The 26,086-nt window shown below is 39.6% G+C and overlaps 1 protein-coding gene and 1 non-coding gene across 4 annotated transcripts; both read right to left on the minus strand.

The window, feature by feature from the left end:
* NOL11 (nucleolar protein 11) lies at window positions 1–25,853 on the minus strand. Of its 3 annotated transcripts, XM_003931812.4 has the most exons (18): window positions 25,657–25,853; window positions 23,399–23,512; window positions 23,224–23,280; window positions 21,700–21,848; window positions 20,573–20,630; window positions 19,674–19,818; window positions 17,221–17,409; window positions 10,888–10,964; window positions 8,521–8,644; window positions 7,462–7,550; window positions 7,076–7,150; window positions 6,525–6,709; window positions 6,247–6,372; window positions 5,871–6,101; window positions 4,946–5,024; window positions 4,329–4,421; window positions 624–731; window positions 1–460 (listed from the first exon to the last, which is right to left on the minus strand). In XM_003931812.4, exons 1-18 carry the CDS (start codon window positions 25,795–25,797, stop codon window positions 344–346), a joined length of 2,157 nt encoding a protein of 718 aa, XP_003931861.1. In that variant the 5' UTR covers window positions 25,798–25,853; the 3' UTR covers window positions 1–343. The 3 variants fall into 3 exon arrangements, with proteins under 3 accessions (XP_003931861.1, XP_039332161.1, XP_039332160.1); XM_039476226.2 differs by lacking the exons at window positions 1–460; window positions 624–731 and adding an exon at window positions 757–1,452; XM_039476227.2 differs by lacking the exons at window positions 21,700–21,848; window positions 23,224–23,280; window positions 23,399–23,512; window positions 25,657–25,853 and adding an exon at window positions 21,089–21,189.
* Window positions 3,416–3,546, minus strand: LOC120367040 (small nucleolar RNA SNORA38). Its single transcript, XR_005581540.1, has one exon. It is a non-coding gene; the product is annotated as a small nucleolar RNA SNORA38 (small nucleolar RNA).
* Window positions 25,854–26,086: the final 233 nt, after the last annotated feature.

A 26,086-nucleotide genomic window follows, 5' to 3' on the forward strand; every position in this document is an offset into this window, starting at 1 on the left:
TCACTGCTTCAATGATCATTTTTTATTAAAAGAAAAACAATTCAAAACACATGATAAGAAATTAGAGTTTTTATCAATACACAAATAATTTTACTTAAAACCAACCCAGTTACGTATTTTAAAAAACTTCAAAACCTCTCTGCACCAGTGTCCACAACCTAGAATAGGTTCATGTGAAACCTACAGTCGTACCCAGGAGCATCAGTAAGTGACGGGCCAGGTATTCACTGACACGTTTCTTGACACTGAGATGGTTGCAAACAAAACATCTTTCTTGCCTGGATGAAACACGAGTTCACATAAAAGAGCTTTATAAAATGTCTATGAAGAAGAACTGGTAATATCAGAAAAGCTCCAGCACTTCAATTGAATATAATCCTCTATTATTCTTTTCTTGATTTAATTTCTGTAGCTCCCGAAAACTTACTTCAATCTTGTTAAGCTCGGAATAAACAGATATCTAAAGAAAAAAGTTTCAGAGTATCTTTTACTGTAATGTCTACATAGAAACAAATCTTCCATGATTATTAGTAAGTTTTTAAAGGATCAATTTTAAGAATAAATTGTAATTCAGGTGATACTTGGGTACAAATAAAATCAGTATATGTCAAATAATCACAAACCTGAGATTTCACAAGCTTGTAAAGATTTATCAGCAGCCTTTTTGCTTCTGGCATCATTACTACAACAGTAAAATTTGCATCCAGAAGTAGGCATATCCAATCCATAATCTGAAGATGAGTAGGAAAAGGAGAGTTAAGATTTTAAATTTAACTTCAGGTTAATTCATTTTACAAAGTTCATAAATATATCAAACATTTATGAGAAAAATGTCTTTATAAATAAAATCTGAACATTTTAGTTTAGAGATAGAGGAATTTCTAAGAAATATAAAAACGGTCATTTCTGGCTTTAAAAAATTTATTTTAATTAAAAAAAAAAAAGGCAGTGGCACAATTCATAGCTCACTGGAGCCTCCAAACACCTGGGCTGAAGTGAGCCTCCTGCCTGTGTCTCCCAGATAGCTACAGGCATCCAGAGAAGGTAGGATTACAGATGCACCACCACACCCCACTAATTTTTAACATTTTTTTGCAGAGGTGGGGTTTTGCGTTATTGCCCTGCTGGTCTTCAACGCCTGGCCTCAAGCAATCCTCCAACATTAGCCTCCCAAAGTGCTAAGATTACAGGTGTGAGCCACTGTGCCCGGCCAGTAGTTTTCTTTTAGTTTTAAAAATTTTACTTTTCGGTTTCGATAAATTTCAGTTACCCCCCACCAAAAAAAAAAAAAAAGTCACTCATCTTCTATTCTGCAAAATACATTTTCCCCCAAGGACAGGGTGTTGTGTATTACAGATGAGCCACCATAAACTAGGATTATTAGTAAGCACTTATAAAAGTTTCCCATGTAGTCCTCCATCTTCCAATGGTGTAGTTAACATGCAAATATCACTGTAATGACAAAGCACCCAGGAAACTGGTCATCCATTTGGGGACGGGAAGCTGATCCCTATGGAACTCCTTATGTTAAATTAAATTCTGTAGGTATCAAAGAGTTAAACACAAGAAATGAAACCATGAATACAGTAGGAAAAACTGGTGACTATTTTCATAATCTTAGAGTGGGAAGGGGCTTATACATAATATAAGCCATAAAGAAGTCATAGAGGAAAAGTTTAACTAATTTTAATAGCATGAAAATGAAAAAGTATCTGTCAAAAATTACACTAAAGAGAGTAAAAAGACAAATAGAAAAAAAAGTACTTATAATGCATATGATAGAAAAAGGCTAATTTCCTTAATATAAAAATAACTGTTTATATATCACAAGACAGAAAATGTAATAAATATATGGACAAAGAACCTAACCAGGTAGATTCACAGAAAGAAATATAAATAGACAAGAAATGGTTCACTTCTTTCATTATCAAAGAAATGCAAAATAAAATGAGCTAACACCTGTTACCCATCTGAGTGGCAAAGAGTAAGTTTGACAAAACTGGGTGTCAGTAAGAATGTGAAAAAGAATGTCTCAGACCTTGCTCGTGGTAGTTGTCACAACTCTTCGGAAAGATAGTCTGGCATTTTGAAAAACTAAAATGCACATGCCATTCCATCCAATAATTTCTCTTGTGGGAATTTATCCAAGAGGCATTCTCATAAATATACAAGAATATCCGTATAAAGATACTCACTGAAGGTTTACAACAGCAAAAAATGGCAAACAACAGAAATGCCCACCAATAAAGGATTCACAGATACATGAATATATTTGTAAAATGAAATAGTATGCATTGGTAAAAAGGAATGAGGCAGATTTATGTCTACTGGTCCAGGAAATGTCTAAAATACTGCTGAGTGAGAAAAACCAAACTACAGAATAGCACACATAATCTCATTCATGTTAGACAAAACAAGAGAAAGTTAACTTTGTGTATGTTTAGACAGAAGAGAAACTCTTGGTCAAGCACGGTGGCTCACACCTGTAATCTTAACACTTTGGAAAGCCGAGGAGGGAGGATCACTTGAGTCCAGGAGTTTGAGGGCAGCTTAGATAACATAGTGAGACCTTGTCTCTATTTTTTAAAAAAGAGAAAATAAACTCTTAATGTTGGTTAGCTCCACCCTGGGCAACAGAGCAAGACACATAAAAACAAAAAACAAAAAATAAAATCAACTTATTTTTAGACCGGTTAAGTGTCTCATGCCTGTAATCCACGTGCTTCGGGAGTCCAAGGCAGGAAGATCACTTAAGCCCAGCAGTGTGAGAGCAGCCTGGGCAACACAGGGAGTCTCTGTCTCTAAAAGAAAAACTAAAATAAAAAAATTCAATTTTGGCTGGGCGTGGTGGTTCACACCTATAATCCTAGCACTTTGGGAGGCCCAGGCAGGCAGATTACCTGAGGTCAGGAATTCAAGATAAGCCTGGTTAACATGGTGAAACCCCGTTTCTACTAAAAACATAAAAATTAGCCGGGTGTGGTGGCACATGCCTGTAATCCTAGCTACTTGGGAGGATGAGGCAGAAGAATGGCTTGAACCTGGGAGGTGGAGGTTGCAGTGAGTTGAGATTGTACCACTGCACTCTCGCCTGGGAGACAAAGGGAGACTTCATCTCAAAAAAAAAAGAAGAAAGGAAAATATTGTCTTTTAATGTGGTGTGGTGGCATGCACCTGTAGTCTCATCGACTTGGGAGGCTAAGGGCGGAGGACTGCTTCAGGGCAGGATTCATGGCTGCACTGAGCTGTGATTGCCACTGCACTCCAGTATGGTTGACTGGGCGAGACCTTGCCTTCTTAAAAAGGAAAAAAAAGTTATTTTCTAAATGAAAAATAGCCAAATTCAGTGTTTAAAATCCTTAATTAGAATAGCATATTACCAAACCAAAACAATTTACAGCTGTTTTTACTGCTTCTATGTGGGATGGTTGATCTTGAGCCTGCAGGGAGCAAGCTGGCCCCAGATTTCTCCAAGTCCACATTTCTTTGCCTCCAATTCTTACATGTCCAAAGACAAGGAACTATAGACATGCCTTTGTAGGAGGGTGAATATATTATTTTTAATTTTTTTTTTTTTACTGTTTCTCAAATAAGTATTATTTTTAAAAAGGGACTATCATAGGATTCTCTGGGAATATTTTTTCACTAATCTTTATTCTCTTATTCTTTTTTTGTTTTTTTGGGATGGAGCTCTGCTTGTTGCCCAGGCTGGAGTGCAGTGGCGTGATCTCCGCTCACCGCAACCTCGGCTCACCGCAACCTCTGCTTTCTGGGTTCAAGCAATTCTCCCGCCTCAGCCTCTCAAGCATCTGGGGTTACAGGCATGCACGACCATGCCCAGCTAATTTTGTATTTTTAGTAGAGACAGGGTTTCACCATGTTGGTCAGGTTAGTCTCAAACTCCTGACCTCAGGTGATCCACCCACCTCAGCCTTCCAAAGTGCTGGGATTACAGGTATGGGCCACCACACCCGGCCTATTCTCTAATTCTTAAGAGATAATTACCGGTGCAACATATTAACAGCCCCTTCCTGTTGTCTCTCATCAAGGTTAAGGAAATTCTTGGAAAAGGGTCATAATGAAGAATGAGGAATTTAAGATAAATTAAAATTTTACGGTGTAGAATTATGGATCTAGAAATCTAGTAAATGACAGCCTCTCCATTTCTAACTGCAGTGGTTTGGTTTTATGAGGGAAGAGATTCCTATGGCCTAGGAGACAAGAAGTCAGCTCTTGAATCCAGGTGCTGGCTGACCTTGAATACAACTTTTTTGTTTTTTTTTACAGATTGTTCCCAGTACCAAATCAAAGTAAAAAAATAATCTCACCTGGTTCAAGGTAGGAGGGTGTATTCCAGGAAGAGTCAAAGTAGCGTTTTCACTACACTTCAGATAAAGGAAATACAAATACTTGAGAAACAGCTGGGTGGGAAAAAAAATGGACAATTTATCACTTTGAGAGAAAAACTTCCTCTTATTATATAAACCAATCAAGAAGACTAAAAAAAAATTTAAGAGGATGTTCAGTTTAACTATACATCAAACAAATATGCCAGACATCTGGACACAAAAATGAATAAAATGCAGTCCCTCCCATTAATGAGGAGCTCATCTGGTTTGGGGGTAGTGGTGGTGATAAGCTTATTGTTTATAAATAATAGGTAAAGGAGAGAGAACCCTTCTCTCAGCAACTCTTTTTAGTGTTTACTCATTTATAACTTAGGAAGCTTAACTTGGCCTTCAAGTTTGGCACAAGGAATATGCCATGGTCTATCAGCCTAGAATCACTCTAGTTTTCTCAGCAGGTGTTTGCCATGAGAGCTGGACAACCTCTTATTCACATAAAAGAATTTGATAACCTTTAGAAAGCTCTAACAGCTGGTTACGGTTAAATAGCAAAATTTAAACTGGAAGTAAAATTCTATAGAACTTGTATGAACACTTACTGTGATATGCTGTGCTGGGATGTCTTTCAAATGAGGCAGAAGAAATGTTTCACTATATGCTGAATGAAGAATTGCATTACTTAGGACTAAAGGAAAAGCTTATTTCGATAATTTATACAAAACTTTTATGTCTCTAAAAGAGCTCTATCACCACTCTCCTAATCATTGGAGATCACGTGGAATACTTTAATTGTTTTTTTTTTTTTTTTTTTTTGAGACGGAGTTTTCGCTCTTGTTACCCAGGCTGGAGTGCAATGGCACGATCTCGGCTCACCGCAACCTCCGCCTCCTGGGTTCAGGCAATTCTCCTGCCTCAGCCTCCTGAGTAGCTGGGATTACAGGCACGCGCCACCATGCCCAGCTAATTTTTGTATTTTTAGTAGAGACAGGGTTTCACCATGTTGACCAGGATGGTCTCGATCTCTTGACCTCGTGATCCACCCGCCTCGGCCTCCCAAAGTGCTGGGATTACAGGCTTGAGCCACCGCGCCCGGCCTTTTAATTGTTATTTATTCAGAATACTAATCTTCAGAATTGACAGAGCTTCCGTGTTAGTATAGCTTCTTCTTCCTCTTTTTTTTTTTTTTTTTTTTTTTTTAAATCTGATGTGGAGATGGGGGTCTTGCCATGTTGCCCAGGCTGGTCTCGGGATTCCTGGGCTCAGACAATCCTCCTGTCTAAGCCTCCCAAAGTCCTGGGACTACAGGCATGAGCCACATGCCCAGCCTAGCATAGCTTTTTAATTAAAACAGGTTTAAGTAAACTTTACTTAATGTGGCACTGAACATTATTTTCAAACAGAAATAAAAACTAATTGGAAAAGGAAAGAAAAATCTTAAATTACTTTGTTATTCCTTAGTTACTGCTTGGCAAATAACTATACCCTGTAAAGAGAAACAGAAGGATGCTCTATTTCAAAGGATACAGTAGAGCTGCTCTTTTTGGTATCACAGGGCATGAAGTGGTCTCCTTTGTTTTGGCCTGGGGCTTTTCATTTAACTCTTGATCACACTTATTGCATTTATCTTCTTCAGGATTGAAGCCATTTTGAAGAATTTCAGTTTGCTCTTCCATTTTCTCATCATGTACAGAATTACTACAGTCAAAAACTGATTCCATATTGACATCTGTTTCTTCAAGACTGTCATCAGCAATGCTATGATGTTAAGTGAAAGCAAGAGGTTAATCCTTATCACTAAACTTTTAGGAAAAATTTCATTTTCTAAGCATCGAAGTTTTAGAAATCAAATAATGTAACAGATTATAAAGTGAAGAAAAGGGACCATCAGAGTGTAACTTACCTTAGGAAAATTTTTAAGCAAGCACAGGTGACCAATTCAGGAATGTCAGGAAAGTGCCGTAGACAGAGTTGTAACAACTGTACATCTTTCTTTTGTAAGGCAATCTCCATTAAGTCGGGGCACAGACTAAGGCAAAAAAAATCTGAATGACTAATACATATTAAGACTTTCAACTGCAGATAATTTATAAGCCTTTTCAGAGTTCCAGAAGCTAAGAACTGTAAAAAACAAGGTCAGAAGAGTCATGCACGTACAGTGTGGTACACACAAATAGCTACCTGTAAGAGAGCACATGCGTTTGGGTAAGCTGCATCAGACAGTTCCGGGGATAAAACGATGGTTCTGCTTTACACCTTTCCAGAAGTCCTGTTACTGTGTCCCCAATGACAGTATGAAAGTCAGGTGTCTGCTTAACAGCCAAAAATTTCCGTAGTTCTACTTCAATGTGTTTTTCTGAATCTTTCTGAAAGGGCAGAATTAAAGAATTCCGTTTGGCACATTAATGATCTCACTCTGAACTTAAAAGTTTCCTGGCACAACATTTTGTCAAATGACTAACAGTTTTCATGCATTTCTGCAAAGCTGGAGTTGATACTGCAAAGTTAAATAAGAAACCGGTAAGATAACACCATATCAATCTCACGAGGTGACAGTGAGCAACAAAGCCGCCAAAATATTGGATCAGCTCTGACACTCTTAAGACACTACACAAATGTTAGCTATATCTATAAAGATGATCATAAAAATAAGACAGAATGAGTAGCAGTACATAGGATTTCTTTGAAACACTTGAGTTGGATTTTTCCTATTTCTATTATTATTTATTTACCATTATGGCTGACAAAAGTTGTTTGGATGGTGGAACCTCTGGCTGTAAACTCATTTCCATTTTTCGTCTCCTTAACTGGAATTAAGTAAATTGATTAGAATCACAAAACAATACAAGAGATCCAATATACATTTAGAGAGATATCAAACACTCCAAAGAGATTAGCACATTTTGCTCTTATCAAAAACTTTTGAAAATAAATATAATAGACTACATGTGGCATTTCTGGATAAAGAATGTGAAGTTACTGAGTTCAAGCCTCAAACTGTCCTGTCATTAACATCAAATCTGTAAGAGCTGTAAGGATATGATTCATTAAAATAATTCAGTCTTTTTCTGTTTTTCAACATTCATACTAACATTTCAATTTCAGCCATGAAACTTACAATTCTTCTTGACTGCTCTGAGTTCTGGGCTCCAAGTCCACATTCTTGAGGTGCTTCCCAGTTTACAAAATGGGGCACGACATGAGTTCCTAAGAAGATGCAAAATGCACAATTTCTGGAATGTTCTGACCTACTGATTTTTACCCAACTAAACAATCAAAGAACAACGAAAAAAACCCACTCATACAATTTAAGAGAGACTTTAAAGCCCATATAATTCTACTGATAACCTCAGGTAAGTAAATCATAATATAGTAAAAAGGCTGTATGTCCAAAAACATTAAGCCAACGGATGAGCCCATCAGTATACGAGGGAGGACAGAGGCATTACTGATTTTGTTTTGGTGGTTCTCCCATTGCCCCTAAAGTAAGAAGAACACTGGCATTCAAAACACAGTGTAGGCTGGGCGCGGTGGCTCACGCCTGTAATCCCAGTACTTTGGGAGGCCAAGGCGGGTGGATTATGAGGTCAAGAGATTGGGACCATCCTGGCCAACATGGTGAAACCCCGTCTCTACAAAAAATTACAAAAATAAGCTGGGCGTGGTGGCCCGTGCCTGTAGTCCCAGCTACATGGGAGGCTGAGGCAGGAGAATTGTTTGAACCCAGGAGGTGGAAGTTGCAGTGAGCCGAGATCAAGCCACTGCACTCCAGCCTGGCAACACAGCGAGACTCCATCTCAAAAACAAAAAGAAAACAAACAAACAAAAAAACCACACAGTGTACCTCTTCACCTTACAACAGTACCTGCAATTTGGACTATTCACAAGTTTCAAACTTGTTTTTTCTTTTTCCTTTTTCTGTGGAGAATGGGGTTTTACTATGTTGCCCAGGCTGGTCTTGAATTCCTAGGCTCAAAACTATCCTCCTGCCTCTGCCTCCTTAAGTGTTGGGATTACAGGCGTGAGACACTGTGCCTGGCCTGTTCACAAATTTCGATAAACAGTGGTAAATTTCAAAATTAAGAACAAGCGTTACAAATAAAAGACTGCTGGAAGCTATATGAAACTAAAGGTTAATAAAATGGTTTGTATTAATAAAACAAATGTAAGTTTCTACCTGGATCTTGACTATGCTTGAGTTTTCCAAGAGCACCTGCTAATGATGACACTTCACATTTGTATGGAATCACAGTCAGAGATCTTCCATGTAGCATAAACACATTTTCCCCATAATACCAGAGCTACAAAAAAAGTTATCCAAAACATAAGCAAATTTTTTTATCTCCTAAGATCTGACTCAATAAAGCTTTATCACTTATTGTATAAGCTCTCAGTACTAAAAAGAACAAGGCAAAGTCAAGCAACTTCCCAGAAGAATTTCATATGTAGAGCTTATTAAATAGGCTTATTTCTGCCCAAGTCTGAATTAAGCATAATTTAAAGAATATTTTCCACTCAGAAAATTGTAATCAACATATACATTTTAAAAACCTCAATTGTTTAACATTAATGCTGTTATACATCTATTAACGTAATAATTATATTATACATCTATTATAAATTGTAATATAATTATATATTATAATTATAATATTATATATCTATAACATATATTATACATCTATTAATGTAATAATTACCAAGGCTATTATAACATGGGCAAACTTCTTTTTTTTTGGAGTTTCGCGCTTGTTACCCAGGCTGGAGTGCAATGGCGCGATCTCGGCTCACCGCAACCTCTGCCTCCTGGGCTCAGGCAATTCTCCTGCCTCAGCCTCCTGAGTAGCTGGGATTACAGGCACGCGCCACCACGCCCAGCTAGTTTTTTGTATTTTTAGTAGAGACGGGGTTTCACCATGTTGACCAGGATGGTCTCCATCTCTCGACCTCGTGATCTACCCGCCTCGGCCTCCCAAAGTGCTGGGATTACAGGCTTGAGCCACCGCGCCCGGCAGCATGGGCAAACTTCTAATGCACTGAATTTAAAAACCAGAATTTAACACTTTATATCTTATGATTGTAAAAATAAGACAGGTATATGGGAAAAAAAACCCCTGAAGGAACAATGAAATAAAAAAATAACTTTGCAATAATAATAAAATGATACAGCAAAAAAATAAGAAAATAAGTTATAAATTGATAGCTGCTGCTATGAGAGAAAAAGAAAAAAAAACCAAAACAACAATAAAAAAATAATGAGTTGTAATAAAAAAGTTTGTAAGTTTATTCACAATAAAAAATTGTGGGCTGGGCATGGTGGCTCACGCCTGTAATCCCAGCACTTTGGGAGGTCGAGGTAGGTGGATCATGAGGTCAGGAGATCAAGACCATACTGTCTAACATGGTGAAACCCATTCTCCACTAAAAATATAAAAAATATAAAAAATTAGCCAGGTGTGGTGGCATGTGCCTGTAGTCCCAGCTACTTGGGAGGCTCAAGCAAGAGAATCGCTTCAACCCAGGAGGCAGAGGTTGCAGTGAGTGGAGATGGCGCCACTGCACTCCAGCCTGGGCAACTGAGTGAGACTCTGTCTCAAAATAAAAAAATTGTGAATAGTTAATTTTGTTAAAATTACCTGTTCACATATAAATTATAATTAAATTATATGCCGAGAAACCTTGTTTCTTTATCCTCAAATCAGAATTACCAAAACATCCTGTTGCCTTAATTTACATTTTATTTGCATATGAATATTCATTCACAAAATAACTAAAACTTACTGTGCACCTTGCTAAGCATTGAAAATACAACAGAGAACAAAACACACAAGGAACCGTGCCTCAGGAAGTTCACAGTCTGGTCAGCTTCACTTTTAATTCATTTAAGTAATTTAATATAATTTCATGGTAACAATTAACATATAATCTAAAACATTAATTTATTAGAAAAAGTAACAGCTTGAGGGTGTGCAGTTCAAAATATGTAAGTAAAAAGACAAAACAAAAGAGCAGCTAAAAACAAAAGCTGTTTTATTAAACAGTTAATTGTTCCGGCAATAATTTAGAATTTTGAGAGTGATAAACATAAGGAAGTGATTTCAACAATAACCAAACTAAACATAATCTCTCAGGTAAAAAAAATTTCTTAGTTTAATCGATAACTGCCAAAATATTGATCAATAGATTGATTGATTGAGATGGGATCACACTATGTTGCCCAGGCTGGACTGAAGCAGCTATTCACAGGCACAATCATACAGCACTGTAGCCTTGAACTCCTGCCTCAACCTTCTCCGTAGCAGGGACTACGGACACACACCGCCACACCTGGCTTGAAAAGTTGCCAAAATATTTAGGTCCAAAGAGACCTTATAGCATATTTATTAGGCACAAAAATAACTACATTTCGGAGGCAGAAGGATCACTTGAGCCCAAGAGTTTAAGACCAGCCGGGCAACACAGTGAGGCCCCATCTCAAAACAAAGCAAAACAAAACACAACAAAACAACTAAATCAGAGAAAGTACTCAAGTGAAACAACTTACCTGACCACTGGTCCCTTGTGGTAACTCTTTTGAAGTCTGTAGTGTTTGAAATTTTATGTTCCATACAGAGAGGCATTCTATAAAATAAGACATACAAATTCAGAAAAAGTCTCAAGTACAAATATGTAAGTTTCGCTTTAATTTAGTTTACAAATGAATTATGAATACAGTGATTGTCATATGAGCTGGAAGAAATGAGAGCTCTCGATAAGAAACAGCCTGGGAAGGTGAGCCCTGAGGAAGGGAGGGCTTTATGAATCAGGAATAACAGTGAAAAACACCCAACAAAGAAAAGCCCAAGATCTCATGGCTTCATTGGTAAATTCTACAAATTTAAAAATGAACACTGAATCTTCCCAAACTCTTTCAAAATACAAAAGAATGGGAAATACTTCCTAAATCCACTCAGGCTTTTGGTTACTCTGATATCAAAGCCAGACAAAAGACATCATACAAAAAAACTACAGCGCAATAACCCCGTGTGTATAGATGCAAAACAAAAAATCCTCATCAAAATACCAACAAACCAAATCCAACGGCAAATATTAAGATCCATGACCAAGTGAGATTTATTCCAGGGATGAAAGGGTAGTTCAACAAATGAAAACCAATCAGTGTAGTACATACATCAACACAACAAAGGGATAACCATACCATTACCTCAGTTGACACAAAGCATTGTACAAACTCCAACACTCCTTTATGATAAAAAAAAAACTCAGAAAGCTAGGAAGAGAAAGAACATCCTTAACGTGATAAAGAGCATCTATGAAAAACCCACAATTAACCATCACTCAATAGTGAAAGACTAAAAGCTTTCCCCCTAAGATAAGGAAAAAGACATGGGTCCTGCCCTGCCCTCTTCCCCACTGCTATTCTACACAACTATCATTACACTGAGTGGTTAAAGACTGAAAACTTTCTCCCTAAAATGAGGAACAAGACAAGAAGGCTTATTTTTACCACTTGTATTCAAGTTCTAGCCAGAGTAATTAGGCAAGAAGAAAAACAAAAATCCAAATTTTGTTTATTTGTTTTGAGACAGAGTCTCACTGTAGCCCAGGCTGGAGTGTAGTGGCATGATCTCGGCTCGCTGCAACCTCTGCCTCCTGGGTTCAAGCGATTCTCCTGCCTCAGCCTCCCAAGTAGCTGGGATTACAGGCATGCGTCACCATGCCCAGCTAATTTTTGTATTTTTAGTAGAGACAGGGTTTCACCATGATGATCAGGCTGGTCTCGAACTCTTTTTTTTTTTTTTTTTTTTTTTTTTTTTTGATACGAAGTTTCGCTCTTGTCACCCAGGCTGGAGTGCAATGGCGCGATCTCGGCTCACCACAACCTCTGCCTCCCGGGTTCAGGCAATTCTCCTGCCCCAGCCTCCTGAGTAGCTCGGATTACAGGCATGTGCCACCATGCCCAGCTACTTTTTTGTATTTTAGTAGAGACGGGGTTTCACCATGTTGACCAGGATGGTCTCGATCTCTTGACCTCGTGATCCACCCGCCTTGGCCTCCCAAAGTGCTGGGATTACAGGTTTGAGCCACCGCGCCCGGCCAGGTCTCGAACTCTTAACCTCATGATCCACCCGCCTCGGCTTCCCAAAGTGCAGAGGTTTACAGGTGTGAGCTACCACACCCGGCCAAAAATCCAAATTTAAATGGAGGTAAAACTAACTCTATTCACAGATGACACGATCCTGTATAGAGAAGATCCCAAAGAATCCACAGGAAAAGATCGGCATTAATTCAGCAAAGTTGTAGGGTACAAGATCAACATACAAAAATCAGATGCTCCTACATATTAAAAATGAAAAGCAAATTAAGAAAAAAAATTCCATGTATATTAGCATCCAAAAAGAATAAAATACCTAGGAATAAATGTAAACAAGGAAGTGAAAGCACGTACACTGAAAGTTATAAAACACTGCTGAATAAAACGAAGGAAGACATAAACAAATAGAGACATCCTGTGTGTTCATCAATTGCAAGACTTAATATTAATATGGCAATACTGCACAAAGCAATCTACAGGTTCAGCTCACTCTCTATCAAAATTCCAACAGTCTTTTTTGCAGAAATGGAAAAGCCAACCTTCAAAATCACATGGAATAATTGCAAGGGGCCTAAACAGCAAAAACAAACTTGAATAGGAAGAACAAAGTTGGAGAGCTCATACTTCCTGATTTCCAAACTGACTATAAAGTTACAGTAATCAAAACAGGTGTGGTACTGGCCCAGTGCAATAGACTAAGAGTCAGCTAGGGCCAACTGATTATTCAATGAATGTGTCAGGACCACTGAGGTGTTGGGACAACTGAAGAGCCATATGCAAAGGAATAAAGTTAGTCCCTTATTTTACACATTACACAAAAATAATTAAAAATGGATCAACAACCTAAATATAAGCTAAAACTGCCAGGCGTGGTGGCTCATGCCTGTAATCCCAGCACTTCAGGAGGCTGAGGCGGGTGGATCACAAGGTCAGGAGTTGGAGAGCAGCCTGACCAGCATGGTAAAACCCTGTCTATACTAAAAATTCAAAAATTAGCTGGGTGTGGTGGCACATGACTGTAATCCTGGCTACTCAGGAGGCTGATGGAGAAGAATTGCTTGAACCCAGGAGGTGGAGGTTTCAGTGAGCCGAGATCACGCCACTGTACTCCAGCCTGGGTGACAGAGCAAGACTCTGTCTCAAAAAAAAAAAAAAAAAGAGTTAAACCACAACATTCTTCGAAAAAAATGTGGGGGTAAGTCTTTATGACCTTAGATTTGGCCGTGGATTCTTGGATGTGGCACCAAAAGCACAAGCAACAAAAGAAAAACAAAAACTGGAAACTTAAAACTTCATGAAACTTAAAACTTTTATGCACCAGGGACATATCAAGAAAGTGAAGACAACTTATGGAATGGGAGAAAATATTTGTAAATCATATGTCTGATAAGGGTCTAGTAACTAGAATGTATAAAGAACGCTTATGATTCAACAACAAAAAGACAAACAACCTAATTTAAAAATAGGCAAAGGACTCCAATAGACATTTCTCCAAAGAAGACATATAAACAGCCAATGAGCATATGAAAAAATGTTCAACACCCTTAGTCATTAGGGAAATGCAAATCAAAACCAAACTGAAGTATCACCTCATACCTACTAGGATAACCAGAATCCAAAATAAGGAAAATAGTCATGTGTGAGCAAGAATGTAGGAAAACTGGGAACCATTGTACAATGCTGGTGGGAATGTAAAATGGTTCGGCCACTGTGGAGTTTGGCAGTTCTTCGAAAAGGTAAACGCAATCAATAACTAAAAGAGTATAACTAAAATGTTTGTAACGTGAAGAAATGACAAACGCCTGAGGTGATGGATACCCCATTTACCGTGATGTGATTATTACGCATTGCATGCTTGTATCAAAATATCTCATGTACCCCTTAAAACACATATACCTATTATGTACCCATAAAAATTAAAAAATGAAAAGTTAAATATAGAATTAACATATGACCCAGTAATTCCCCTTGTAGGTAGGTTATATCCCAAAGAACTAAAAACTGATACACAAACAAATACATGCACACCAATGTTCGTAGCCTTATTCACAACAACCAAAAGGTGGAAATAGCCATGAATGGATGAAGAGATAAACATACTGAGTTATATACATACAATGGAATATTTTTATACCCTAAAAAGGAATGAAACACTCATACATGCAACAATGTAGATGAACCTCAAAAACATTTGGCTAGCCAGGCGTGGCAGCTCATGCCTGTAATCCCAACACTTTAGGAGGCTGAGGCAGGAGGATCTCATAGCAAGACCTTCATTGCTACTAAAAACTAAATACAAAGAAGCCAGACACAAAAAGTATTGTATGATTTCATTTAAACAAATATTCCAGTAGGTAAATCTATAGAAGAACAGAGATTGGTGGTTGCCAGGGGTAGGGGGTGGAGGAGAATGAGGAGCAACTGCCTAATGGGTCCAGAGATTCCTTTTGACATGATGAAAATGTTTTAAAACTAGATAGAAGTGGCTCAGGCTTGTAATTCCACCACTTTGGGAGGCTGAGGTGGGTGGATCACTTGAGGTTAGGAGTTCGAGACCAGCCTGACCATCATGGTGAAACACCATCTCTACTAAAAACAGAAAAAAAAAAATTTAGCCAGGCGTGGTGGTGCATGCCTATAATCCCAGCTACCTGGGAGGCTGAGGCAGGAGAATCACTTGAACCCAGGAGGTGGAGGTTGCAGCGAGCTAAGATCCTGTCATTGCACTCCAGCCTGGGCAACAAGAGTAAAACTCCATCTAAAAAAAACCACAAACTATACAGAAGTGGTAGCTGCACAACAAAAGTCAGTGGATCGTTCACTTTAAAGTAGTTCATTTTTCTTCTACAAGGGCCTACCAAAAATTAAAAATAGATGAAAGCAAAAAATGAAAAAAGAAAAGTAAAAAAGAGCATTAAAAATTTTTAAAAATAATAGTTCATTTTATAGTATGTGAATTTCATCTTAATTTAAAAAAACAGAATGTATGGTTCATGTATGGCAGTAGGAGAGTGATGAAACACATTGTGGGGCAGCCATTCAATGAAATTCAATGAAATAGTATGTGGCTATTAAAACAAGGAAGAGAAAAGAATAATATTATATGCAAAGATGTCTGAGAGATCTTGGGTAGGTGAATAAACAAGGTACACAAACAGTATGTATGGTGTGCTACCATGTGTGTTAAATGAGGGAAAAACCCTTAAGCAGTAGTATTTGCTTGTATATGGACCAAAAAACCGTGTAAAGAGACACAGGAAACTCTATAGTAGCTAGTGGTGGAGACTTTTTGGGCAGGGAAGTAGAGCAGAAATAAGAAAGAGAGGAAGATGGGAGGAAAGGAGGAGAAGCACAGCATAGTCAAGCGGTGAAGAGCCAGGATTTAAGAGTGGCACGGGAAGTGGCCTAACAGAGTTAACCTGTTCCTGTTGAATCCTAGTTCTACTACTAATAATCATCCCTAAAAGTGGGTTGGTAACTGTAGTTCTTCCCATACAGTTGTTAGAGGAGTAAATGATACAAATAATGAGATAATCTTAGTAAAGTGCCAGGCACATGGTTTAGTTATACTATAACTAGGAGCTCCTGTTTCTTTTATTCTTTGAGACAATCTCACTCTGTTGATTAGGCTGAATGGAGTGGTGCAACCTCAGCCTCCAGGCTTTGTGCATCAACATGCCCAGCTAATTTTTTGTATTTTCAGTAGCGACATGGGGTTTCACCATGTTGGGCAAGCTGGTCTCAAACTCGTGGCGTCAAGCAAACTGCCTGTCTTAGCCTCCCAAAGGGCTGGGATTAGAGGCGTGAGCCACCATGCCAGGCAGGAGCTCCTATCTTAATAAGCAGGAGAAACACAGAACAAAGTATACAGGTGAGGATGGGCCTATCAAGTGTGTAGTCAATAGAGAGCCTCGCCTGAATAAAGCAGAGTTCTTGCTCAGAATTTGGGAGAAAACAATGGAAAAGGTGGATAGGTCTAGATCGTGAAGGGACTTAACGCTAAATGATGGATTCTGAGTTTTCTAGTGAAGGTTGGGGTCTGCAATCCTCTACTGGCAAGGAGCAATCGTGTTCTTCATGACAGACTAAAAAGTCTGGAGGGGACTTGGTGGGTAGGGAGGTGAGGTGGTGATGAGAATCCTATTCAGAAGTCACAGAGACTAAAGGCACACTATTAGGTCCCACATTTCAAAATGTCCATGTCCAGTGGATTTCCATGCTGTGAAATGTTGCTAGGAATCCAATCCTCAAATGCAAGGCTTACTAATGTTTCAAATACCTGCAGGCTAGTATAAAGGAGTGTTTTTGAAAGATTAATCAGCCAGGCACGGTGGCTCATGCCTGTAATCCCTGTAATCCCAGCATTTTGGGAGGCCAAGGCAGGTGGATCATGAGGTCAGGAGTTCGAGATCAGTCTGGCCAACACGGTGAAACCCCATCTCTACTAAATATACAAAAATTAGCTGGGCGTGGTGGATCACGCCTATAGTCCCAGCTATTCAGGAGGCAGCGGTTGCAGTGAGCCGAGATCACACCACTGTACTCCAGCCCGGGCGACACAGTCAGACTGCCTCTCAAAAAAAAAAAAAAAGGATTAATCAATGCAAAATAAAAATAAAAAGCCAATTCAAGGTGAATTACGAAAGTACAAAAAGAACCGAGTATGCTGATAAGAGAATCAGCTAGGCTGGGAATAACGAAATGAAAAAGAAAAGGAAGACTAAAAGAGACACTGTGAAGGAAAAATACAAAGGCTTTCTTAATTAATTGGACTTCAGTTACCCTTAGAAGCTGCTAGTGGACTTCCCAGGACTGCGACGTGATCCTGATCCAGGACAGTGAGTGCAGTTCCATGTCGAGTGTTACCAGACACAACAGCCTTGAACAACAGTGATCTAACTAAACTCTGATTTTTCTCTGGGTCAGTTGGACGTATTGGTACCAAGGTTTCATATATACAACCATCAGAGCCTATTGGAAACAAGCATTTGTTGGTGGTTATTGAAGGGCACTTCTGTATCTATTATAGTTAAGTGTACTAGGTTTTTAAGATTTTACCAATTCGATAAAAGCCAACCAGAAAAATAAACAAGCCCATCACTGTGCTTTCTCTTAAAGAACACTACAAATTTAAACTGGGGAAAGGAGCATTATTATTATTATTATTATTTTTTTTTGAGACGGAGTTTCGCTCTTGTTACCCAGGCTGGAGTGCAATGGCGCGATCTCGGCTCACCGCAACCTCCGCCTCCTGGGCTCAGTCAATTCTCCTGCCTCAGCCTCCTGAGTAGCTGGGATTACAGGCACGTGCCACCATGCCCAGCTAATTTTTTGCACTTTTAGTAGAGACGGGGTTTCACCATGTTGACCAGGATGGTCTCGATCTCTCGACCTCGTGATCCACCCGCCTCGGCCTCCCAAAGTGCTGGGATTACAGGTTTGAGCCACCGTGCCCGGCCTAGGAGCATTATTAATAAAAATCTCAGTAAGAAATGTAATAGTCAAGAAATACAAACTGTAAATACCTGCAATGACTTAAAACATTGAGAAGGAACTGCCAAGAATATAATCTAGTCCCTAAAAGGATATATCCCTCATTAGAAACTAGCATCTGGTCTATACATTCTATTTCTTTGCCTGTTTGTTTTTTTGAGGCAGGGTCTCACTCTGTGGCCCAAGACTGTAGTGCAGTGGTGTGATCACAGCTCACTGTAGCCTCAACCTCCTGGGCTCAAGTGATCTATCTTTCCACCTCAGGCTCCCAAATAGCTGAGACTACAGGTGTACATACCTCACCGAGCTAATTAAAAAAAAATTTTTTTTTTTAGAGATAGGGTCTCCCTATGTTGCCCAGGCTGGTCTCCAATTCCTGGGCTCAAGTGATCCTCCTGCCTTGGTCTCCCAAAAGGCTGGGATTACAGGTGAGCCACCGTGCTCAGTCAATTATAATTCTTTCTACCCAATCACCCTAAAGACCTTGTGAACTTGCTCTTTCTTGTGGGCCAACTGAATTTCGGCAGTTTCATCTGATTCTAGCTAATGTTATATAAAGATTTATATGACCCTTTGGTTTAGACTTCCTCACTTCAAAGTTTATTAAGCTAAACATTAAGTACATTCCAATAACCCCAAGATATGAGAATGATAGAAGCCTTTTAAAAAATAGCCACTGCAAACATCTGTACATTGAAAAACTTCACAAAGATTGTTAATTGTGATAATACGGAAACGTTTCCTGAATACTGCTCTTGTTTATTTCCCCATCACCTTCTCAGAACAACTTCAAAAGCAGCTGTGAAGGGTGGAGGGGAGAGGATACTACAGAGACTTTTTTTTTTCTTTTTTGCCCTAGAGGCCTAAGAGTGGGATCATACTTTAGATCATTTCATAAAGGTAGACTCTAAGGCATGATAGTCTGTAAAAAGCAAGTGGCATGGGCCAAAGCTGCTGTTAGTCTCCTTTTGCCCACCTGTCTCAGTCACTATTCAAAGAAGGGCACACTAAATTTAATGGCTGGAAAAAAGGTGCAGAGGGACCATTCGATGCCAAGCATAGACTGTTTATGGTTCACTAATTACACTCTCAAAGAACCTGGGCCTTATCACCCAAAAGGTGATTGCTCTTTTTCATTGGTATTACTATTGTTACTTACTGCTTACAGTACATTTTAAGGCATAAAATGTAGAGAAGCAATGTTTGAAAATGATGCTGTACCCAAAGTACTTCAGTAGGCCCTCAAAACACAGCATCACTGATCTAACGAATGGCCAGACACGCAAAGTACAGAAAGTGAAGGCATGGGCCGGATGTGGTAGCTCACGCCTGTAATCTCAGCACTTTGGGAGGCCGAGGCAGGCAGATCACCTGAGGTCAGGAGTTCAAGACCAGCCTGGCCAACATGGTGAAACCCTGTCTATACTAAAAATACAAAAATGAGCCAGGCGTGGTGGTGGGTATCTGTAATTCCAGCTACTTGGGAGGCTGAGGCAGGAAAACTGTTTGAACTTGGGAGGCAGAGGTTGCAGTGGGCAGAGGTCATACCAATGCACTACAGCCTGGGCAACAGAGTGAGAATGTCCCCCTTCAAAAAAGTGAAAGCATGAATGCTGTAAGGAAGCACAAAAAGGGCTGTAATGGAATGCTTCACAAAGTCTACGATTCAAAAACATACACTATCCTAATAATATTTCTCTATTTATAATCTCTGAAAGTTCAAAGAAATAAAACTTACTTACTTAATGACATCAAAGAGATGAATTTCCTATCTACAGATGCTGTAAAACTCTCTATATATGAGTTTTCATTTTGTCCAAATAAGATTGTATATTTGCTTAAGACACGTGAGTTAAACATTTGTACGTAAGCAAAGTAATTTCCATGCTGTAAAAAAAAAAAGAATTTATAAATATTTCCATTTCAACCAATTACCTTTACATTATGTTAAAACCAGTTGTTACCCCATTCTAATTACATCAATGAGTACTTAAAAAACATCTTGTCCAAAAAAAACATCTTGTCCAATTAAATTTAAAATGCGTTTTTTTCTTTTTTTTTTGGTTTATTTGTTTGTTTTGAGACAGGGTCTTGCTCTGTGGCCCAGGCTGGACTACAGTGGTGCGATCTTGGCTCACTGCAACCTCCACTTCCCAGGCTCAAGCAATCCTCCTGCCTCAGCCTCCCCATTATATGGGAATACAGGTGGGCTATACCACACTCCACTATTTTTCTTTTTTTAATAGAGACGAGGTCACTACATCCAGCCTTAAATTTAAGGTTATTAAAAACTTAGAGATCTTCTGAGAGAATAATAAAGTCCCATTTTAGTTTAAAGGCCAAAGTGGGGGGAATCCCTTGAGCCCAAGGAGTTTCGAGACCAGCATGGGCAACAGAGTGAGACCCTGTCTCTACAAAACATAAAACATAAGCCAGGCATGGGTAGTGCATGCCTGGAGTCCCAGCTACTTAGCAAGCTGATGTGGGAGGATCGCTTGAGCTAGGAGGTTGAGGCTGCAGTGAACCATGATGGCACCACTGCACTCAAGCTTGGGTGACAGGGCAAGACCCTTTCTCTAAATAAAAGTCTTTTAAAAAAGAAATTTCACAAATTGGGCCAGGAATTGATGATATCACTTACTTTTTCAGTAATAAAAATTAAAACAGGATGCCTGAATACTATGAAAAACTTTGTCCACCTACGAAAGAAAACAAAATTATAAGATGCAAAAATCACCAGCTGGGAGAAATGTTATCAGTCAAAATTTAACCAGTTTTCACTAAATATTTTTTAGAATCAGAGAGACATCAGAGAACACTTAATATGGTGTTTCAAAACATATACCACAGGGAGTATTCATTTGTTAAATGCAGCTCTGGATTAAATGCAGGTTGTTGACCTCCCCAGATGATAATGTGAATTGTAAGGTTCTAAGAGGGGTGATGCACAGCTTCCTAAACTTAAATTGACTCCCCATCCCATTTTTTTCAGAGTTACTTTTGGGACTTGTGTTCTGAGGAAAACATTAAGATCTTATTATTCAAGTGACAGAGGAAACTGAGGCACAGAGAAGTTATCGGCTGCGTAGTCGGTTTGTGGTAAAGTGGCAACTAGAACTCAAATCCTCCAAAGATTTCCCTCGTAACAGTTGCTCACATTTTAGAGGTATTCATCAGGTCAGTCTAATATATAACAGGTTATTGTCCACGTTTTAAGTACGAGTCTTCACTCTGACTTTTGGAAAATTAGTTTCTACCAGGTGGACCTGGAGAGAACAAGTCAAATGAAGAGGAAATGTGATGAAATAAAGAAGACTGGAGAGATGTGAAATCACGAAATGTCCTTCTGTCCCTTGAAGTGTCACTTTTCCAGTTTTATTTCAGAATCTTAACACACATCATGATTTCACTGACAAGATGCACTTTTAGCCAGGGGAAAAGGATGGGAGCTTGGTAGTCAGGGCAATACGATAGACAAAAAAAAAAAAAAAAAAAAAAAAAAAAAAAAAGATTCTGGTCTTTTGGGATAACCCATTTCATCCTCAAATAACTGAGTATCCAGTTCTGTCAAGACCTCACATGACTACAATTTCTTCAATAATCATGTCCAGAAGCTTTTTACAATGTTATCTCAGTCAATGTTTTATAAGTAATTTTAAATTAGGTCACTTTTATTATGTTTATAACTAAAATACTTTTGAACAAGGCAAAAAACGTGCAGTGCATTTTTCATTTTGATATATTTACTTAACAAGTATTGGAACTTACTTAATCACTTCTTCATCAGAGATAACTGTTTCAATTTTCTGCTGGGGCTCTGCAAGCAAGGCCTCTAAACCACGAACAGCACCTTCCTTGAAGAGCACCAAGGGTTCTGCCCCTTGTACTGAAAGTATCCTATATACTTCAGCTGACAACTGGAAGAACATAAAAAATTTTAATTTTTCTTCTAAAACAACTTATACCTAATATAAAGGATAAGGATACTTAGATAAGTCTTTTTTTTTTTTTTTTTTGAGACAGAGTTTTGCTCTGTCACCCACACTGGAGTGCAGTGACACAATCTTGGCTCACCGCAACCACCGCCTCCCGGGTTCAAGCGATTCTCCTGCCTCAGCCTCCCAAGTAGGTGGGATTACAGGCGCACACAACCATGCCTGGCTAAATTTTGTATTTTTAGTAGAGAGGGGTGTTTCATCATGTTCTTAGGCTGGTCTCGAACTCCTGACCAAAGTGCTGGGATTACAGGCGTGAGCCACTGCACCTGGCTTAGAGAAGGCTTCTTTTTAAGTGACTGCTTTGCTTTCATTTTAATTTTGCTTTATAATTATCTATGGTTCCAAAATCTAACGTACAACATAAAATACATTCAGAAGTCTTAACTTTTTCTCTTATCCTCTCTACCCAGGCCCCTGCTTTAATCCGAAAGTTCATTTTCGGTTTATCCATTGTGACTACTAGAGGTTAGGCTAAAACCTGGGTTTCTTAAAACCGGGTAAGACACAAATAAGCCACTAATGCAAATGTACATGCAATTCTGGTGTTAGACAAGAATGGATGCCACAATTGTTAACTACAGCCTGCAATTCCAGAAAAAGAAGTTAACGCTATGTATTAGGTAAAACAACAACAAAAACCCTGGTGAGAAAAATTCAGGATTGTGTTATTAATTTCAAGGTAAATGAACAAACTGGAGCCAGGGAACAGCACAGCTAGCTGGCTGAAAATTTCAAGGATCCAGGCAACAACTGCATTATATCTGAATTAGCCCGATTGTGAGCCACTTCTAAAATGTGCCAATTATATTTAGACATTTAGAACTGGAAAGAACTTTCAAGATTAACCTAGGTTAAGATCCCCATTTTATAAGTAAGAAAAAATGAATGTACTTTAGGTCATTAGTACAACATGTACAGCTAGTGATGTTTTTTTAATTTTATTTTTACTGCATTATGTGTCACTCTTAAAAATACACATGAAACTGCAGGGTTTATTCTACATATTCTAAGAAAGGGCACAGGACGTTCGTTTGCTCTCAAAAGGACATATTCCAAACATCCAAACTTATGCAAATAAGTATAAATTTCTCATTCATGAATTAGATAAATCCTCATCTCCTTAACTCATGGAGACATGTTACTAAGATACACTGTAAGATAATTAGAATGAAAACCTGATTAGGACTTTATGCTTATTTTCTCAGTGGTATGAAAATAAATAACACATACTTTATTATGAATGATTCTATTTCACCAAGAAGCTAAATAAATATGTTGGAAAACTCAGACTTACTGTAGCTTTAAATACTTTATCCAGGTTTACATCTTCATTATTCCATATTCTTAAAACCTTAAATCAAAACATACTAGTTAAAAACTATCCTATTCTCCAAATACATATAATAAATACAAAGAGTTAACAGTCAACATTTATGTTGTATATATTATATAAAAGTTTTAAAACTCACCTTATTATCATGTACAACAATATACTCCCCAGTCTGAAAGTTGCACACAGCTGGACATGTTATAATTTGACCTTGTTTCACTGACCAGCTCCCCAAAGGTTTCTGATCAGAAACCTAATGAAATTAAGATAGATACAATATTCAAGAAGTCAATTTCAGACATTAAAAGCAATTAAATTTATAATCAATGAAAGAAACCATTAAAATGACAGCATTTAACAAATTTCCTGGCTGGGCACAGTGGCTCACGCCTGTAATCCCAGCACTTTGGGAGGCAGGCAGAGGCAGGTGGATCACCTGAGGTCAGGAGTTGGAGACCAGTCTGACCAACGTTGTGAACCCTGCCTCTACTAAAAATACAAAAATTAGCAGGGCGTGGTGGCATACCCCTGTAATCCCAGCTACACGGGAGGCTGAGGCAGGAGAACCGCTTGAACCCAGGAGGTGGAGGTTGCAGTGAGCTGAGATCACACCACTGCACTCCAGCCTGGGCAACAGGGTGAGACCCCATCTCAAAAAAAAAAAAAAAAAAAATCCTAAGTCATTAAAATGACAGCATTTAGAAAATTTCCTAAAAAAAAAAGTAGTCACAACAAATACTGTAGATTCCACTTACATATGAAGTACTTAAGGTAGTCAAATAAAGATTGAAAGAATGGTGGTTGCCAGAAGCTGAGGCAGTGCGAAGTTATTGTTTAATGAGTATAGAATTTGTTTTGCACGATTAAAATAATTCTGGAGATAGATGGTGGAGACCACTGCACAATAATGAGTGTACTTAACAGCATGAGCTTAAAAATAGTTAGGATAGGCCAGGCTTGGTGGCTCCCGCTGAAATACCAGCACTTTGGGAGGCCAAGGCTGGCGGATCAGCTGAGGTCAGGAGTTTGAGACCAGACTGACCAACATGAAGAAACCCCATCTCTACTAAAAATACAAAATTAGCCAGGTGTGGTGGCGCATGCCTGTAATCACAGCTACTCGGGAGACTGAGGCAGGAGTATCGCTTGAACTGGAGGTTGGGGTGAGCCGAGATTGTGCCATTGCACTGAAGCCTGGGCAACAAGAGCAAAACTCCATAGCAAAAAAAAAAAGTTAATATAAAGACAGGCACAGTGGCTCACACCTGTAACTATAGCCTGCAATTCCAGAAAGAGGATCTCCTTCTGTGGCCCAGGCTCGAGTTTGGTGTGATCTCGGCTCACTGCAACACATGTGCCTCCCAGGTTCAAGCGATTCTCAAGCCTCAGCCTCCCAAGTAGCTGGGATTACAAGTGCACACCATCACGTCTGGCTAATTTTTCTATTTTCAGTAGACACAGGATTTCACCATGTTGGCCAGGCTGGTCTCGAACTCCTGACCTCAAGTGATCTGCCCAACTCGGCCTCCCAAAGTTCTGGGACTACAGGTGTGAGCCACCGACCCCGGGCAAAACTTTAAAGGGGTAGTTAAAATGAAAATATAACAAAGTCCCTAAATAAGTAAACAACCCTTTGTTAAAAAACAATAGTACATTTACAAAACTGATTCTATTATGCCTCTGAACAGAAGTATGGGAAATTAAGCAGGGACAGCTGGGGATCATGTCAGCCGCTGTATTCCTATGTAGGAGCTGCAAAACTGCAAATCTACTTGACAGCTCAAGTAAAAACCCAACAGAGTCAGCAGAGTCAAAACACAACAGGGAGCTGCTGGCAACCTGTTCCCAAAACGTCAACGCAGATAGACAGCTAACTTATTTAAAGGTGCCAACAAACAAGTCACCTGGAGTCAAGATTCTTACCGAGCTATCAAGAAAAGTCCCTCACCGTCTAAAATTGTCCCCCTCCCACCCAAGGAGAGGGGTGTGAAGTGTACCGACACAGGGCTAAACCACTATTCCCAGTCTGTCAGTGTCATCCTCTCCCGCCCAACCAATCTCCCGCGGGCAGCTAAGATATTAAAGACCCCCAGGACGGAATCTTAACAAGGCCATCTCCGCGAGTTCCGAAGCAAAAGCGCAGGTTCTCTTTTCTTTTTCGAGTCTAACCCACGTGCACTCAGAAGCTCTGCCCCTACAAACTCGGAAATACGTCTTTACAAGAAGGCAACCATCCAGATTCTAGCCCTCCCTCAGCGTCCTCGACAGGCCAAGCCGGCTCTCTGCTAAGCCCACTCCACGATCTCTTTCTGAAGATGTGAGAAACTCAAGCTCAGGCTCCGCGCTCAGAAAGGGGCGAGAAGGCAGCTGGGGCGCTCCCGAGCCTATCGCCTTCACCTTATAGAGGATGACGGTCCTGCCGTTGTCTGTCACTAGGAACTGGTCTGTTTTGCTGCTCTGCTCCACGCCCAGGAGTCCTTCAGACCCGGTGCTCAGGACTATCGAAGACAACGTGAATTCTTCCTCCAGCGATGCCATTTTGAGCAAACCTAGGAACGGCTGCGCTCCCTCCCGGCAGGCCTCGCGCTTTCTCTCGCGAGACTGAACGGACCTGAGAGGGCGGGTGTTCGCCAAACCAAGAACCCTCTCTCGCAGCCTGCGACCTCTGGCGGGGGGAAGGAGCGAGCGCGACTGTGAATTCAGCCAGGTGGGCGGGGCCGGCTTATGTTAGACTCCGCCTCCCAAGACCATGCCTCCTCGAGTCCCGGATGTGCTCCAGGCAGGCATGGGGCAGGCGCGGAAGTATTGCTTATTGGGTCCTAAATCG

Source organism: Saimiri boliviensis, chromosome 17, assembly GCF_048565385.1.
Source record: "Saimiri boliviensis isolate mSaiBol1 chromosome 17, mSaiBol1.pri, whole genome shotgun sequence".
NCBI classification, from domain to species: domain Eukaryota; kingdom Metazoa; phylum Chordata; class Mammalia; order Primates; family Cebidae; genus Saimiri; species Saimiri boliviensis.